Source organism: Hesperophylax consimilis, chromosome 22, assembly GCF_061612785.1.
Source record: "Hesperophylax consimilis isolate HC1 chromosome 22, BYU_Hcon_1.0, whole genome shotgun sequence".
NCBI lineage: Eukaryota > Metazoa > Arthropoda > Insecta > Trichoptera > Limnephilidae > Hesperophylax > Hesperophylax consimilis.
In genome coordinates this window covers 24259675-24277503 of record NC_142857.1, presented here as the reverse complement: position 1 = coordinate 24277503, position 17829 = coordinate 24259675, and the positions used below count along the sequence as shown (strand labels likewise).

Here is a 17829-nt window from a genome sequence, read left to right as displayed (position 1 = left end):
TCGGCACGTCAAACGGCTTTCTTGGCGTCGTTTTACGATTTGGCGGGTAAAATTTGCTTCCACTGAGTAGGTCTTTTTACGGGTTTCTATGGATAACTTTGAATAGAGATGTGAAGCTTCATTCAATACGAATATTCTACTTTTTGTTTTAGGGATGTCACTAGAAGAATAACGGAGTTATGACGATTTTTGTGGAAACACACGCGTTGACGTGTAAACACGCTTATTGTACTTGACTGCTATCGTTATTTTATCGTGTATATCTGCTTACGTTGCTGACCGGTTAAAGACCAGTTTGTTTTTCAATTGTTATAGTTGGTTTTAATAGTTGAAATATAAATTATTATAGGCGTTTAAATGATGTTTCAATTCCATCAACACAACAATGAAATCTTTTAAATACAAACAGCATTTTTATCGGTTCCAATGTGGACATTGTAGACCATAGATAAATAACTAGACTATCGTAGACAGGTTGAGATGTCAGAATCAGCAGATTCAGTCGTACCAACCAAATGGTGATGGTGTTAGTTTTTAAGCGAGGATTTTAAATTCTACGTGTAATAACATAAATAAAACTTATACAGGGTTTTCCAATAAGAGGTGTTATTTTGATATTCAATCGTAAAAGATCAATGGTTTCGTTGCTTGTGTGGCACGTAGCGCCGTCTTGTTGAAAGTAAACGTTGTCCAGATCAATACCATCCAATTCCTAACTGTTGCTCCAGCCTCATTTTCGAAAAAGTAAGGTACTTTACTTTACTTTACTCCGCCGGACCATAAACCGTACCAAACAATCACACGTTGAGGATAGAGAGACTTTTCAACAAAAACTCTTGGGTTTTCCGAGCCCCAGATGCGACAATTTTGCTTGTTGACGAAGCCACCGAGGTGGAAATGGGCCTCATCACTCAAGATGATTTGCATTTGATTCACTCAAGTGAATTTTAATAATTTCAATGCGTTGTTGAAGCGTGTATCGTTCCATTTTTATTAATGGCGTAGTTTCTACTTGTCAAATATCAAAAAATGACAGCTTCAAAAGTAACATCTACAGAAATAGCGGGCTATTCAAAATAACACCTCTTATTGGAAAACCCTGTATATTCAGAATAAGCGTTTGTCATATCATCGATATGAATATATTTTATTTAAGCCATAATATGTTTCATTGGAGTTCCATATTATATATACTAATGAAAAACAACACCCATTCGGACTGGCGAAGCTTTCAGATTATAGCATGTTAGAAAAATTAAATGAAACAGCCGTTTGCTTAGGAAAATTATATTTAATGAACTTCTTATGTTAATCATAGTTAATGAAAGTGAATTTGCTGACACTCCATCTTTCAAATTATCCAATATGGCATGCTTTTGCAAAATTTTATATTTTCGTTATGGCTAGGGAACTATGTTTATAACCTAAAGCACCACATGACGCAAGTGTACACAGTGCAAGAGCTCTTAAGTAACTACACAAGAACATAGCGTTAGCGGCCTCGGTATGGGGAGGGGCAGGTTGTTCCGATTAACCTGGGTACAGATTATCGAGGCTCTAGTTAGTGTAGGGAGTGTGGCGAACCCATCGCGCAGGGAGTGGAAACACAACCTGCAATAGCCGTCCCAAGCTAACGTGTGAGCTACCGTGATAAGGCTGAATGACCTGGGGAACAGTGTTCCCTAGATACTCGTGGGACAAAAAATGGACGATTCGGAAATTCCCTCTTCCCACGTGGGGCCTTCAGGGAACCAAGGAGGAGTGGAGACGAGACCCTCTTCTATCGTGGGGCTTTCAAGGAACCAAGGAGGAGTGGAGAGGAGAGACGAAGGCTTCTTCTTTCGTGGGGCGTTCAGGGAACCGAGGAGTGGAGAGGAGAGATAGGACCCTCTTCTCTCGTGGGGCTGTCAGGGAACTGAGGGGGAGTGGACTCTTCCCCCATGGGGCCTTCGGGAAACCAAAGAGGAGTGAAGAGGAGAGATGAGACCACCTCCATGAACTCTTCCCTTGTGGGGCCTTCAGGGAACCAAAGGGGAGTGGGGAGGAGAGATGAGGCTCTCTTCCCTTGTGGGGCCTCCAGGGAACCAAGGGGGATTGAAGAAGAGAGATGAGACCTGGGAAGACACATTGTGGAACCAGAAGACATAGCTGCATATCCAATGACAACCCTGGTGAACTTTATAAAAGGGAACAGGTTGTTGTTAAAGGATTGAGGTAAAATGGGAGATAACACAATGGGCCTATGGCCTAAGTGCTCACAGGAACTATATGTAAACAGTCTCCGCTCTATAAATAAACAAATAAAAAATCGAGGCTCTACTGTATATATAATTTATATATACAAAGGAGGCCCTGAAGAAAATAATTTCCCTATGGGCCTATGTCTTCTATGGGGATGCTGCGTGGAGGGTCTTTTTGAGGAATCTGGAACCGTGAACTTGGGTTTCATGTTGTAGGAGGAAGGAAACACAGGGACCGGCAAGTCTTTCCACAGCCGAGCTGTTGAACTCAAGATCATTCTCATGTGACAAATGTCAATCGTGTACAAATGCTAGGAGCACGTTTGATGTGTTTCCCGACCGTGCGCCTGGTTTTCCTAACGGTGCCGAAGGGATCAATGACTCTAATGGTGGTTTTTTCGTATGTAAGCAGTGACCTCTTGTTTTAAAAGTCAAGTATGTAAAATTTCATCAATTTCTGAATAAAACTGAAGATTGTATAAATATCAAAGCCAGGCCGCCCGCCCAACAGCCACACTGCACGCCGCTACAGACACTTTTCTTTATGTATTTATGTTTAATAATAAGTAATAATAAATTGTAAATTATACCAAATTTTAGATGAAAATGATTTTTTCTGCAAATTGGAAAAATCACTCTCCATTCAGCGTGGATTGGTATAAAAATGTGCTAATATGAGAAATTTTGTCCACAAAGGTTACCTCCTATTAGTGTCGCTAGAACGAGAGGGCTGGTTCCTCCTGTCTCTCTCCCTGTCTCTGTCGCCTGAGGGAGATCTTCTGCGGTAGCCAGAGGAGTTCTTGTCTTTCGATCTTGACTTCTCCCGTCTTCTATCGCTGTTAGAGGATCTGAAAAGATAAACCAATCAAACCAAATATTAGTATTAAGTAAAAGCGGGGCCATTCTGTGATGCGATGTCATCATGCCCAGTTACGCAACACTAAGGTCTAGCACGGTCTAGCCCAGACATGGATACTAATAATAAAAAGTATATGGGGGGCCATTCTGTGATGTGATGTCACCATACCCAATTACGCAACACTAGGGTCTAGCACGGTCTAGCCCAGACATGGATTGTAATAATAATTTGTACAGCACAGTTTTTGTAAAAAATTCCCTTAAGGGCGCTGTACAAATATTACTTGCTAGAATTTATATTAAAATGTATAAACAGATACTTTTTTTATACAATTATAGCAGCACATCGATTCTGTAAATGACGGTGACTGGATCAGTCATCAAAATGACAATTCTACACACAAGTGAAGTTGCCGTGGCATCTAACAAATCTTCACCGCCAACAAAAATATAAATCTCCGTGAACGCTAAAAAAAAGAATAAAACGCTTTTTGCATACAATCCTAGGAAACACTTCCTTGCAAATAGAGTAGTGGATGCATGGAACAAACTTCCACAACACGTCATTGATTCTACTAATATAAACCAATTTAAAGCTACATTGGATTCTTTTTTGGAGAAAAGAAAGGATTAACTTATTTAAATTTAAAACCCAATTACTTATTGTGAAACCGGATACGAATGTGTATCAGCAGAATGCCGTCTGCTCATTAAATAATAATAATAAAGTCATGAAAAGTGATGAAGCAATAATTAGGTTAAATAGGTTATTTAGGTGGCGGTCGGTGACTTTTTGAAGACGGGATATCAAATGATTATACTCGTACTTACTACGTACTTGATATCAAATATGCACATCTAGACGCTAGCCCGCGAACAAGATACAATTAGGTACCGTCTAAAATTATCTCCATAAATCCATTAAGCTCCATAACTCAATATTTCCAGTATCCAGAATAAGTTTTTTTTCCGCAAATGGCCGAGACACAAAACTTTTTCGCATTAATGATTTAATTATACAACCACACAATTCACTATTATCATTTAGAACACGTTGGTGAAGTATCCAAGCTCAAAGCAGCGCACGCATACAATCCAATGGATTAGTAATAGATTATACGATTCTGTGCATTATACATGTGAGCATTAAAGACGGTTTTTGCACGTTGGATGCTGTCATTAATATCGTATAAAGTTGACGAAGATATTGGCTTGCGGGTGTCAGTGCGCATGCGCGGAAAGAACGTACGTTCTAGCATTCTTGGATACGGTTTACAGATCGCTTCCACACCACAGTGTGTTTTTACGCGTTTCACAGTATTTGAGAATGTATGCGTATTTAGACTCGCCCGCGCTGTTTGTATCGTGCCGTTCGTTGTGCGTACACAAAAAAAACGGGACAATAATATACACGATATCTTATAATAAAAATATTTGTATGATTTTTTTCAGCGCCGTTTTTGTAAAAAAAATCGCTGTAGAAATATTAAAATTGCAGTATTTCTGTTTACGAATAGAAGTCCAAATCTTTTTACTCAAAAATGCAAGGGATGCGGAGCATCCACAGCATGTATGGACGGACCGCGCCTGGTTAAGGTTGAATTGTCACTGTGTTGAGTTATCATGGAAGCGTAAATGACTAACCCCCTTAACCTCTCAGACAAAGACATTTATTTACTATGTGTTCCTTTGAGAACTGTCAAAATGTGATAATTTTTGTGTTATTTACGAGTTTTGCTAAAAGCATCATAACTCACGTCTTGGGAAACGTAGCCTCATTCTAAAAAATGTTTTGGAAAGATTATGAAATCCACTATCGCATTGTGTTATTATAAGTAAATATTTGCATTTCTAAATATATATTTTATGAAAACGTCAAAAATATGTACGAATCGATAACCATTATTTCAAAGCCGTGAAAAATGTACTTTTTTCTGAGTATCATAAAGAAATAACACTTTATATATTGAAGAAATATAATTAAAAACTATTAGTCACCTCAAAATATTAACCGTTCAAATTAAAATATTTTTAATAAATTATTTAGAAACGCAATAAATTATAAACGAACAAGATGACAGATTCAATCGGCTTAGATAATGCACTTCTACGTTCCATAGATATTCTTGAATACAGACGCGTAGCGTTATTCATTATCGATACTCTGTTTTTTAAATCATGGCAATCCGTATACTAGTGATGGAAATAAATCGATTTTTGTAAAATCTCGCGCGTTTACGTGAAAAGACGTTCTAATGTCTTGACCGCTATTATCATATTTACGTCTTTTGACGTTCTAATGTTCTGAGTGATTAATAATAAACATGTTTTAGATTTAACACAACTGATAAACAAACCTACATTAATGGTTGTTTTTTATTAAGGCCGTAGATACTAATCGGCCAGCTTAGGTTATGGGTTTCTTAGGTTTGCAAGTTTACAGTTAAGTGAAGGATTTGATTTTCTGAAGATTTTTAAGCTTTTCTCTGAATTCTGTTTAGTCTTTAACCATTTTTAAATCATTATTAACTATAACATAGTTCTCTTCAGGACCCAGGTTCACTCCTGTGTTAAGTTAATGTAAAAAAAAAAAAAAAAAAATTGCACTAGCATAAAACTTTTCATATACGTTTTTTTAATAACAATCATTATACAACACACATAAAATTTTTAATAACATTTAAAGTGCGTAATAAATTTGAAGGTTGTATTCATGTATGCAGATTACGTTTTTTGTACCAACCTTTTGTCGTCATGTCTTCTATCTCTGTCGCCATGTCTGTCTCTATCCGAGTATCTCTCCTTGTCTCTGTCACTGTGTCTGTCCTTGTCTCTCTCGCTGTATCTGTCTCTCTCCCTGTCATTGTCTTTGGATCTTCTGTCTCTGTCAGAGTTGTCTTTTTCATTTCTGTTGAAGAAAAATATTTTTTACTATACAATTAGAATTTCATAATAACGTTTTATGACTGCTTGAAATTACATAATATAATATACGTTGTAACATATTATTATTGACTTAAAATAAGTAAGCGATAACTGTGACTTTTACAGTGACACCATCAGAAAATAATTATGTTTTTTGCAGCAGGGCTTTACGATCAAGCAGAGGCGGCTGGTGGTCAAAATGGTGACCGGATAACTAATCAAAATGACAGTTCAACACACCAATAAAAAGTGTTATAAAGTTATGAAAAGTGATGAAAAAAAAACTAGGTTAAATAGGTCACATATGTAACTATTTAGCCTAGTTTTTGTTTCATCACTTTTAATGACTTTATATCAGCTTTCAGGTGTGTTGAATTGTCATTTTGAGGAGTTATTATGGAACCACTAAATCGACAACAATACCACAAAAACACAGTCCCGTTTTACATGCTAGTGAAAAATCCGTTCCTTTTTACGTGATGGTAAAAGTCAGATCGCCGTCCGTGATAAGGTAATATTTGCAAGGCAATGTAACTACCCATGGTTTCAACTGTTCACGCAGAATATGCAAATAAAATAGTAAAATTGTGGAACGCAATACAAAACGAGCTGCTATGAACATAAGCACAGTCACTCTGCAAGTTACGCACGCTTAGTAAGTATCTATTATGACGATATATGTGTACGGAATGAAAGATGTTTCTAAGCTAATTATTGAAAAAATAAAAAATAAATAAAAAAAATAACTTTACAGAACATAAATAAAAATAAAATTCCTGTGTGAATGAGATCTTTGTGAGATGTTATAACCATATAACCGAACAATAATAGTACAGTAGAACCTCGTTAATTCGAAATCTACAGGACATCTAAATCAAATTTCGAATTAACGAATTCCCAAGTAATTCGAAATTTTACCGAAAAAAAAAATTAATTAATAAGACTCCGAAAATCGAGTTCCTCAGCCGCCCCTTCAAATTTGGGTAGAATCTTTGGAATAAATTCGTAATAATACGAATTACTCCCGTGTAAATCAAATATTCGCGGCCGATTTCCGACAAACTCGGATATTCGAAATAAATTATGTAATTATTTAAATAATTACTAAAAATATGACATTCCAGTGTAAATCGATTCAGATTTACAAAATAATAATACTAATTAAGACAATGTATAACCAGGTAAAAATACATTTCTCGGCGTTTTACTGCCACGGCTTGTCTTATAGATTCAGATTTACGAAATTTTATTATTTATTTTTGCATAAATTGAATTTTTTCAAATTACACCAACAAATTTTCGTGCGCGGACAAAAATGAATATCGAATTACGAATTAACGAATATCGAATTAAAATACAATACAATTTTGTATGAAATGTTTTTAGTGAAAATATTTTATTACGTGTTTTTTCGAATTATCGGGGTTCGAATTAGAGGGGTTCCACTGTATTATTATTTGTGAATCTGAATCGATTTACAATGGAATGTCGTAATTTTACTTTTGAAGCGCCAGCCTAAGAGTAATCGGCTGAGAAAATTCGATTAATACGGAAATACGTTGTATTATTACGAATATTAAATTTAAACGGTCAACTGCAGTGGATATCAGCCGCGAAATTTCGATGTAAGTGGAAATATATCGTATTTTTATGAATTTCCTTTGAATATCTGAATTTTAAAGGCCGGCTGCGATGAAAATTGGCAGCGAAATTTCGATTTACGCAGAAATATATGGAATTTTACGAATTTACTTAGAATACCTAAGTTTAACGGGCCGTCCACACGGTAATCGGAAGGCAATAAGTCAAATTTACACCGAAGAACCAACCCGAATTAGAAGAGGCTGATGAACTTAATTTTCGGCATTTGTTTTCTTCATTTGTTTCCTTGAAATTTTGAATTACTTGGAAATTCGTTAATTCAAAATTTGATATTGTATGTCCTGTGCATTTCCAATTGACGACCTAATGTATTTAAAAAAAAAAACAAAAATATTATTTCCACCTTAAAAATGCACTCAGTTTTCATGTACACCAGAATTAACAACCTCAAAACTTTATTCCATAAAGCAACTCCCGGATAAAAATCACCTAGTATGTAATAAAATATAATGTAATTTAGAATAAACTGATAAATACCTGGTAGGTTGATCTCTTTCTCTTCTCCTGTCCTGGTCCTGCGCAACGGAGGCAGGCGGGGGTCCCCCTCCGAAGGGTTTCAGGTCCATCAGCGACGGGGGTCTGCTGGGACCTTGGCCAGGTCCCGACCCCAGGCCCTGGCCCGACCCCAGGCCCCCGGAGCCTCTCGAGGACTGACTGTCGGAGCCCAGACCACCTCGTGAGCTCTTGTCGGAACCTAGACCTCTATCTGAAGCTAGAATATAATTTGAGGAATATTTAAGGCGAGTTGTTTATCTATATAAATAAAACTGTAAATGTTCATTTGTTCAAAATCTTATATCTCCACAAGCGCTTCACCGATTGCTTTGAAATTTTGACACAGCTTTGCATTCGAATACGCGTGTGTTTTTATAAACCTATATTATAATAGATGTCATATGTGTAAAAACAGGTTTTTTTTTAACAGAGCTGACTGAGCCACAGCTACGCGTGACGAGGTACAGCTAGTTTATTTATAATATACGTCCATATGGGCTTTCACAAACAGGTGATCTAAATAATAAATTAAATTTGCTATACATATAAACTATACAGAACCCATGCAGTAGAATAGTATTATGCTAACATTAATTATTATCGAAGTATTATCATATTATAACCTTCTTTTAACTAAATTTGTGCAGTTGAACATGTGTACTATTTCTAAGAAAGTATTGCCAACAGATTGCAATATTGGTAAAAGCGACTATATAAATAATAAAGTTATCTATATCATTTATATGGTCATAATTATAAGTTATGATATAATTATAATTTGTCTTATTTCAGAAATTACTCCTTTAAAATAATATGTAAATTCCTCCCACCCTTTTATCAAATCATTTTAACAATATTAATACATTGTTAACCACAGCGTCTGTGATTTTTCACAAAATCGGTGCTATACAAATAATCCAATGTAATTATTGTTAAATACCTCCTTTGGATCCTCGTTCAGAGTTGAATCCTCCTTTAGAAGAACGCTCGTATGCTCGGTCTGAACCGAGTCCACCTCCTCTCGAAGATTCTCGATCAGCTCCAAGCCCCCCGCCTCCTCTCGACTCACGATTGTCACTGCCCCTTGAATCCCGGTCAGAACCCAACCCTCCCGATTTAGAATCTCGGACAGACCCAAGCCCGCCGCCTCTAGATTCTCTATCTTCTCCAAGTCCGGATCTTTGGTTACGATCTTCTCCAAGTCCGCTTCTTTGGTTACGGTCGGATCCCAATCCACCTCCCCGTTCTTCCCGAATTGTGTCTCTATCGAGTCCATTCCCCCTGTCCCCTTTATCTCTACCGAGGCCCGGTCCTCGGTCTTCTCGGTCCGAACCGAGTCTTCCACCGTAGCCGCGGTCCGGTCTGGAGCCTGCTGAGGTCAGGCCACCGAGGCCAGGGCCTGTGAGGCCTCCGAGACTGGGGCCTATGAGGTCTCCCGGTCGGTCGCCCAAGAGACCCCGGCGGGGTGGAGCGGAATTCTGAGGAGATTTTCTGAAATAAATTAAAGAGTCGATTTAATCACAATTTAAATTGTGTAAGCAATTATGCTATTGATTACGGTTGTCGTTGCTGTAGAAAAACGATTCAAGCAATATTAACAGTAAAATAACAGCATTAAATTATAGTTTATTGTACATATTAATTTCGAGGCATTAAAAAGCTGTAAGAGTGATGGAAATGTGTTTTCCAATCATAAGAAGGGAAAGGGGGAGGTTAGGAAGTACCTGACTATTCATATCTAGCCACTATACACAGCTAAACATTTCAGCAATGTTCTAATTCTCAATGGAAGTCTCACGAACTCGAAAATGGTGGCTCGTGACTTTTTGGGGTACTAGACTGCTAATATTTTTATTTAAATGGCGTTTTTGATGTTGTTATAGTCGAAATCGTTTTCTTTTTTTTTCACGATAAATCAGATTTTTATATGTAGATTTTCAGGAAATTGCAGTTTGGCCGCACCGATTTCACAATACCGTATTTTCAAAAAAAATAAAACATTGTTTTGGACTAAACAACAAGAATAATGTAGAATTTTTCAAACTTTCACCAACTGCCACTGCTCAGGAACGAGGCGCAAATACCACCTACGAGTTATGAAAAATTACGTACTTATGAGTTATGTAAAATTTAATTAAGCTGTATCTTGATCCATCTGGGTCCAGAGTCAATCAGCTTATCCCTCCGCCACGGAGGTCAGTAAAAAATAAACATCTTCTCTGTTAAGAGCCATGAACACCTATGTTCCAGATGTAGGTCATATTTGATCACTCCAGCTTCCAGCCTTCCAGTTTTCTAGTGACAGCGAATTTCTCCAGGTTTGAATTTGAGTTTGGCGAGCAACGAAAATGAATTAATTTTTACCTTCTTTCGTCTCTGAATGTGTCTCTCCTGTCCTCTCTGTAGCCCCCTCTCTGCCGGTTGCTCCTATCCGGCGATGTCTTGTCTCTGCCCCGGCTGTTATCGCTGGCTGAATCGCTAGAGCGGCGGTTGTCTGTGGAGGCGGGGCAGGCGGCTGGCGAAGACCTGCGCTGGGTGTCCTCGTTGCCAGAGAACGAATCCTAGTGTTGCCATTTCACAAAATTAGTCACAGATAAAATAATATTACAGAAAACTAAAATATAAGACTAAAAATATCGTAAACTGTGGGTTAAAAATCAAAAATAGAGGTATGTAGAGACAATATTATTTTTTCAATAATATTTTATGTTTTGAATACCATTTTTAACAGCTTGAGTGAGATGAGATTTAAAAAAAACATTTTTATTTCAAAATAATTGTGTTTAATCTGAGGAGATACATAAGGTTAGTTGAGTTTAAATGATCAATTGACAAACCATGTGATATATACCTAGCAATAAATTTTATAAATAAATTAAACAATATTACTGATTTATGAACCACTATATTTTTTTATATCAAAGCTGACCAGTTTTTAGACAACCATTCCTTCCTCAGGGCAAAATATATACTAACATAACATTTCAAAATAAAGGATGAACATATATTATTAAGTGTTAAAATGGGGGTGGAGGCGTTACCAGGGATTAGTGAAGAGTGGGGAGAGGAGAAAGAATGGACGGTGAATGGGAGCATATCTAAGATGGGAGTGAACCATTATTATGAAGGGATTTATTAATTTTTAAATTTATCCCTGTATTTTTCTCAAACCTGTGATTATATACACTTAACACATTGTAGTCGGGCGCTTCAAACAATAGACTCTAGCCTATAGCGGGTGTTTTTCGCGATTAGCGCATAAATATATCGCTTTCCTAAAATTGACACAATTTCTAAACCAAATAATATTTTCAATTGAAATTTTCAAAGAAATCATATATGACATTTGATCATAAAAAAATAAATTATAATTGCTTTGATTACACCATAATTTCACCACATTTCAAAGCTGAATATAAAAACCTGATATTAATTCAGTAAATAGCATTCAATATTCAATATTTGAAAATTCCAAGTAAAAGATAACATGTTTATTCATATCATATAGTTATATAATAAGTAATAATATATATTTGCCATGCCTGCAATTTTACAATCGCTGAATGTGTGAAATCTGATCGCGTAAATCAAACAGTGTCGCCTAAGGTCGAAGGCGCACACTCAATAACTTATATGTTTAATTGCTTCTTGTCAAAAAGAGTCTTTTGCGGTTGCCTCGCCTAATTGAAGAGCCCATTCCACTTATGAATCATAGTATTTCACGCTGATAACAAACCCGTATAATACCGTTTCCCGCCAAAAAACCGACAGTCGACAAAAACGGCATTTGCCGTGTCCCACAGTTGACCGACAGTCCGCGAAAAACGGCAAAGGCCGTGTCCTGACGACAATGTGTTAATAATATATGTTCACCCATTATTTTTGCCTCCGCCCCCACTTCAACGGTAAATAATATATCTTCGCGCATTATTTTGTTATGTTATGTTCGTATATATTTTGCCCTGAGGAAGGAACGGTTGTTCCGAAACCGGTCAGCTTTGATATAAAAAATATGTTGGTTTAAACAATGTAATGTTTCATTTATTTATAATGGATAACCACTAAGTAATAGATAGCTACATTCAAAAGTAAATGTTATAGTTTATTGTGTAATCATTTTATGTTCATCGTAACAAATAAACATAACATAAATTGTTATACGCAAATTTCTTTGAAATTGAACGCCAAATCCTGACTGAATTAACTAAGACTTTCGTTGCCTCTTTCTCTAGTATTATTATTCCTTAGGTTGTTGAACATTTTAACCCTTGAGACGTTGTTGATTTGCACGGATCGAACCTTCTAGAAGCTTCCATTTTTTCAAAGACAACAACAAGCACTATTTCGTTCTCTTTCTGACATAAAAGAAATAATAAATTTTTAGATGAGAGGAAGAGAGATATATGCATTTTAATAATGTGCGGTCGTTCTGGGACAAATATGGTCTTAGGAGAGTATAATGCGCGCACGACATTTGGGACTGTTTGGGTCTTAGAAGGTCCCAAGGGTTAACCTCACTTTTCACGGGCCTATTAAATAGAATATACAATTTTAAAATAAATTAAATACTTATTTGAACATTATTCTGGTTCTTATTACTGGTATCGAAATGAAATTACACAAGGATGAATTTTACACTGCCAGAATTACACACGGACGAAATTGCACGTGGGGAGAATCGCATCTTATTTGAGATTTTCACGTCCAATATACGTACTATCGTGATTAATTTTTGGGTGTTATGCCGTGTTGGGCTTCTTCCTTTTTAACCAACGTTCCAAACAGCGTTATAGTGTTCATCATCAGGGCAGAAACATCTAAAGAAGTAAGAAGCGCAAATAGACATAATAGTCCAAAAATTAATAACGATAATAATTACTTAAATTACAGCAACTGGAAATACATGTGTCAAAAAATTCTGTTTTAATTATTTAAGTTTAGACCACCTTACTAATAAATGTGTTATAAGTTTTACACACTTACCGTACATTAACGGTTGTACATAACCTGTGTAAAATTTAAAACACGTGTATTAGTAAGTCCCAGAGTGTTTTAACCTCTCAGACAAAGACTTTTATTTACTATGTGTTCCTTTGAGAACTGTCAAAACGTGATAATTTTTGTGATATTTACGAGTTTTGCTAAAAGCTTCATAATTCACGTTTTGGGAAACGTAGCCTCATTCTAAAAAATGTTTTGGAAAGATTATGAAATCCACTATCGCATTGTGTTGTTATACGTAAATATTTGCGTTTCTAAATATACATTTTATGAAAACATCAAAAATATGTAAAAATCGCTTACCATTATTTCAAAGCCTTGAAAAATGTACTTTTTTCTGAGTATCATAAAGAAATAACACTTTATATATTGAAGAAATATAATTAAAAACTATTAGTCACCTCAAAATATTAACCGTCCAAACTAAAATATTTTTAATAAATTATTTAGAAACGCAATAAATTATGAACGAACAAGATGACAGATTCAATCGGCTTAGATAATGCACCTCTACGTTCCATAGATATTCTTGAATACAGACGCGTAGCGTTATTCATTATCGATACTCTGTTTTTTAAATCATGGCAATCCGTATACTAGTGATGGAAATAAATCGATTTTTGTAAAATCTCGCGCGTTTACGTGAAAAGACGTTCTAATGTCTTGATCGCTATTATCATATTTACGTCTTTTGACGTTCTAATGTTCTGAATGGTTAAGTGGGAGCTAAATAAATTTCAGGTATTTAAAAACGAACAAAAAACGTTAGGTTAGGTTTTTTTTTACGCATGCACTTCCAGTAGGTGTCATTCTCTCCATGGGAAATTTCGTCTATGTGTAATTCCGTCCGTGTTCATTTCTGGCGTAATATTGGTATGTGAAATTCCCGGCCGTACAAAGAATGTATTAATGATAAAAATCACATAAATAAATCCGGTATGGCTAGACGAGAATTTCATAATGCCTTTACAAGTCTTGCAAAATAACAAAAAAATAATAGAAGTTAATAATTATAACGAAATTAAAAAATTGATGGTGGAGAATAAACAAAATACCTTAACCAAATAGCCTTTTTGATTCACTTGCAAAAATATTGTCATATGTTTAAATCATTGCAAAATCAAGGTACAGCTAAGGCCCAGTTGTTTCGTAGAAATTCAAGTATGACAAAATCATCAAGTGAACATTCAGCACCGTGTTGTTTTTTTTGAGAGTTGAAAGGTTCCCATTAAATGCCGATTCTACGTCCGTTTCAGCTATTGATCAAATTCTGATCAACAGAAGAGGGCAACTATCACGTTGTTAAGCTTGTCAGCTTCTTATAAGCTGAAACGCACCTAGAAACGGCATTTAAGATCAAACGTAACATTCATTATAATCTACGCGTTCATAGATGGCGTTAAACTTTTTGCAAGTTATGTTTTACAACATTAGGACGAATTATTTTTTTGCGCTCGTAAATACGTAATATGAATAAATAGTTTTGTCCGTGTAAAAACTGGGTTCTGTCAAGAAAGGTACGCAAATACAATATTGTGCGGTTGATTCAATCGAATATTGAATTTGTATGCCTTTCTTGAAAAAATTGAGTTTGTATACAGACAAAACTATTTATTCATATTCAGATTGCGCATGTACGGGCACAAACCAATAATTCGTCTGAATATTGTAAAGGATAACTCGCAAAAAGTGCATTTTAATAATATAATTAAATTAACGCCATCTATGAGCGCGTAGATTATAAAGTACGTTACGCTTAACCTTTCAAATGTCAAAAAAAGAAAATGGCACTGAATAGCCATTTGATGACAATTTTACGGTGAAACAACTGGGCCTTAAGAGTGAATAATTTTTTATGAAAACAAATTTTTTTTATCCAGAATCAGCATTGTATGTTACAGATAATCTTAGCCATAATACTGTATATTATTAAAAAAACATTTTAAAGTAGTTTACGCTTATATTTTTTACTAAGTCATTTACAATTTTATTTTAATTCTACTCAAGCGAAACGACAGGAAAAGCTTCAATTTGTCATTGCATTTATTTTTGTATAAATAATGTAAACCAATTCGTAGTAAAGATTAATCGAAAATAGTGATTTAGCATTAAGTTTAGCCTTAATGAAGTATATAATTTTCTAAGGCAGTTAAATGTTGATGAAATGATAGGAACTCGGCCTCCTGGTGATGAAATCTATCAGACTTAGACTATCCTTGCAGAAAACCCAAGAAATATACAATAAAAATAACCTAAAGCCTCCACAAAATACAATTATATCAACAACCATCACAATTTTCTTAAATTAACATAATTATAAAAATTGTTTTTATTTATTTTTGTTTATTTTTTTAACTTTTTTCTAGTAGTGTACTCACGTGATGTTGGTGATGCGACAAACGCCGTGCGTACAAACACCGTGAGACAGGTCTGCGTGCGTCGCGCACAAATAAAGAACGAAATATCCAACGGCATACAAGTCCACCGCAGTCACAGAAGAGGGGGTTTATATATGCGTCACAATAATATACGTGTTAATATCACAGAGTGCCAATGGCATGGTCAGTGTTGCTATTATCATACTTTTTTTAATATGTTTTTGTTCAGTGTCAACATTGAATTCTTTTAAGATCGGGCGGAATGCAATCGTTGCTGTCATTTTGTTGTTAAAATTGAAAGCAAAAATAATATATGTTTTAAAATGTACAAATTGAAGAGAATTACCACAAAAAATGTTCCCTTTAAAATGAAAATAAGTTTTTTTTTGTATTTTCAGAAAAGCAGTTTTCCATCGTTTAGATTAAGGAAAAAAATTGGTTTGGAGAACAAAAGACTCCATCGTTTTAAGGTTTGCGTATTCACTGTGTAAAAAACATGGTATGCAGATGGTTCTGTTTGCATCCATGGTAAAACAGATAGTGTGAAAACGGTAATTAGTTTTACATGACTACAACCATAGATAATAGAACACGAAGATAGGGCATGGAATTGTGTTAACCAAACTGCACGGACCATTAATGCGACTATGCAATGAATGTTATGCACTTGTTGTGAAGGTAGAAAGAAAGGCGATTTGCAGTAGTGTGCACGAACGATGTTGGCGACACTTCTATGCGTAAGGTTTCATACTAATAATGGTCCATGGCCGATCTCCGTTGTTTATATTGTCTATGACTACAACTGATACAACCTAGATAGCTCGTTTTTAACATCAGTTTTATCAACACAGACCTTAAGTAGTAATTCTGGCTTTTGGAAACAGCAGCAAAATTATACTACCCGCGTTCTGACAAATACAACTATAAAAAGAACAAAATAATATAAACATACGCAAAGTTGTATTTTAATCAATGACGTTACAATATATCTAGACTCGTTCTTGTCTCACAAACTCAATATAAAATGTGGCGCGTAAGAAACACTTTTGTTTCCAGTTAATTCTTAATTCAAACGTTGTTCATGTATAACGAAGATAGACATTCAAAGATTATGTGCGTATGAATGAAATAAATGATAGCGTATTTTCGTCAAATACTACATTCTATGTCGCTGGTGTGACTGAGATCACAAGATACGCTTACTCGCTTGCACTATATATATATATTTTTTTTTTTTTAATAAAGGAGACAGCTGACGTAGGGTTCTCGTGAGCACTTAGGCCATAGGCCCATTGTGCTATCTCCCATTATACCTCATTCCTTTAACAGTAATCCGGTCCCTTTAATAAAGTTCAGCAGGGTTATCATTGATATGTGGCTATGTCTTCTGGTTCTACAATGTGTCTTCTTAGGTATCTGAGCCTTGTTCCCAACAGAGTGGGACATTGGCACCAAAGATGAATAGGAGTCTCTTCATCCTCTTCACATTTCCTGCATCTGTTGGTGTTTTCCACTCCCAACAAGTGCATGTGTCTCCTGAGATGGCAGTGTCCCGTTAGTAATCCTACCAGTTCCCTCAGTGAGTTTCTGTCCATGTGGAGTAGTTGTCTGGTTCGTCTTGGGTCTTACTTTGGATTGCCTCATTCCGGGTGCCCTTTCCCATTCCTCCCAGTGCCGTGATTTGACTTACTTTTCAAATGCCACACTATGTCCTTCACCAGAAACAAGCATATAATTAACTTTCCCTATTCACTCCGCGATGAACCCGTGATCTCAAAAACCGAATGTAAGGACCTTGGAGTCTACGTAGATAGTAAACTTATATTTAATACGCACATTTCTTCAATCACTGCTAGATCTTACAAAATGTTAGGTTTCATACTGCGTCTGAGTAAATTATTTAAAAATCCACGTACGCTAGTAATGCTTTATTCCTCACTAGTCAAAAGTACACTGGAATATGCATCGCCTGTCTGGAATCCCAAATACACTTACTATGTCAATAATATAGAGCGCATACAAAATAAATTTATTAAGTACCTAGGTTATAAATACAACAATAATTATATCTGCACTCTCCAATCCCTGAAATCCAGGCGAACGGTAGCTGACATGACATTTCTCCATAAAATAATACACAACGAAATAGACTGCTCAGAACTTCTATCCCAAATAAATTTTAACACCCCATCTAAAAGAACTCGACACACCAACCTTTTTTACACAACTAGTAATAATACAAACGCTGCAGCCAATTCCCCTATTTCTCG

The 17829-nt window shown here is 35.8% G+C and overlaps 2 protein-coding genes across 4 annotated transcripts in view; one reads left to right on the top strand and one right to left on the bottom strand.

Annotated features, from left to right (window-relative positions):
* Ogg1 (8-oxoguanine DNA glycosylase) overlaps positions 1-17829 on the top strand; it is a 427234-nt gene that overhangs the window by 399283 nt on the left and 10122 nt on the right. The gene's annotated exons all lie outside the window — the stretch shown is intronic.
* Positions 1-17829, bottom strand: part of LOC149413298 (uncharacterized) — a 32461-nt gene that overhangs the window by 10612 nt on the left and 4020 nt on the right. For all 3 annotated transcript variants that reach the window (XM_089645215.1, XM_089645213.1, XM_089645214.1), the window contains exons 3-7: positions 10545-10741; positions 9121-9671; positions 8163-8397; positions 5842-6006; positions 2942-3088 (exon numbers count right to left, since the gene is read on the bottom strand). In XM_089645215.1, the coding sequence (XP_089501341.1) occupies positions 2942-3088; positions 5842-6006; positions 8163-8397; positions 9121-9671; positions 10545-10741 (1295 nt within the window). The remainder of the gene's footprint in view (positions 1-2941; positions 3089-5841; positions 6007-8162; positions 8398-9120; positions 9672-10544; positions 10742-17829) is intronic.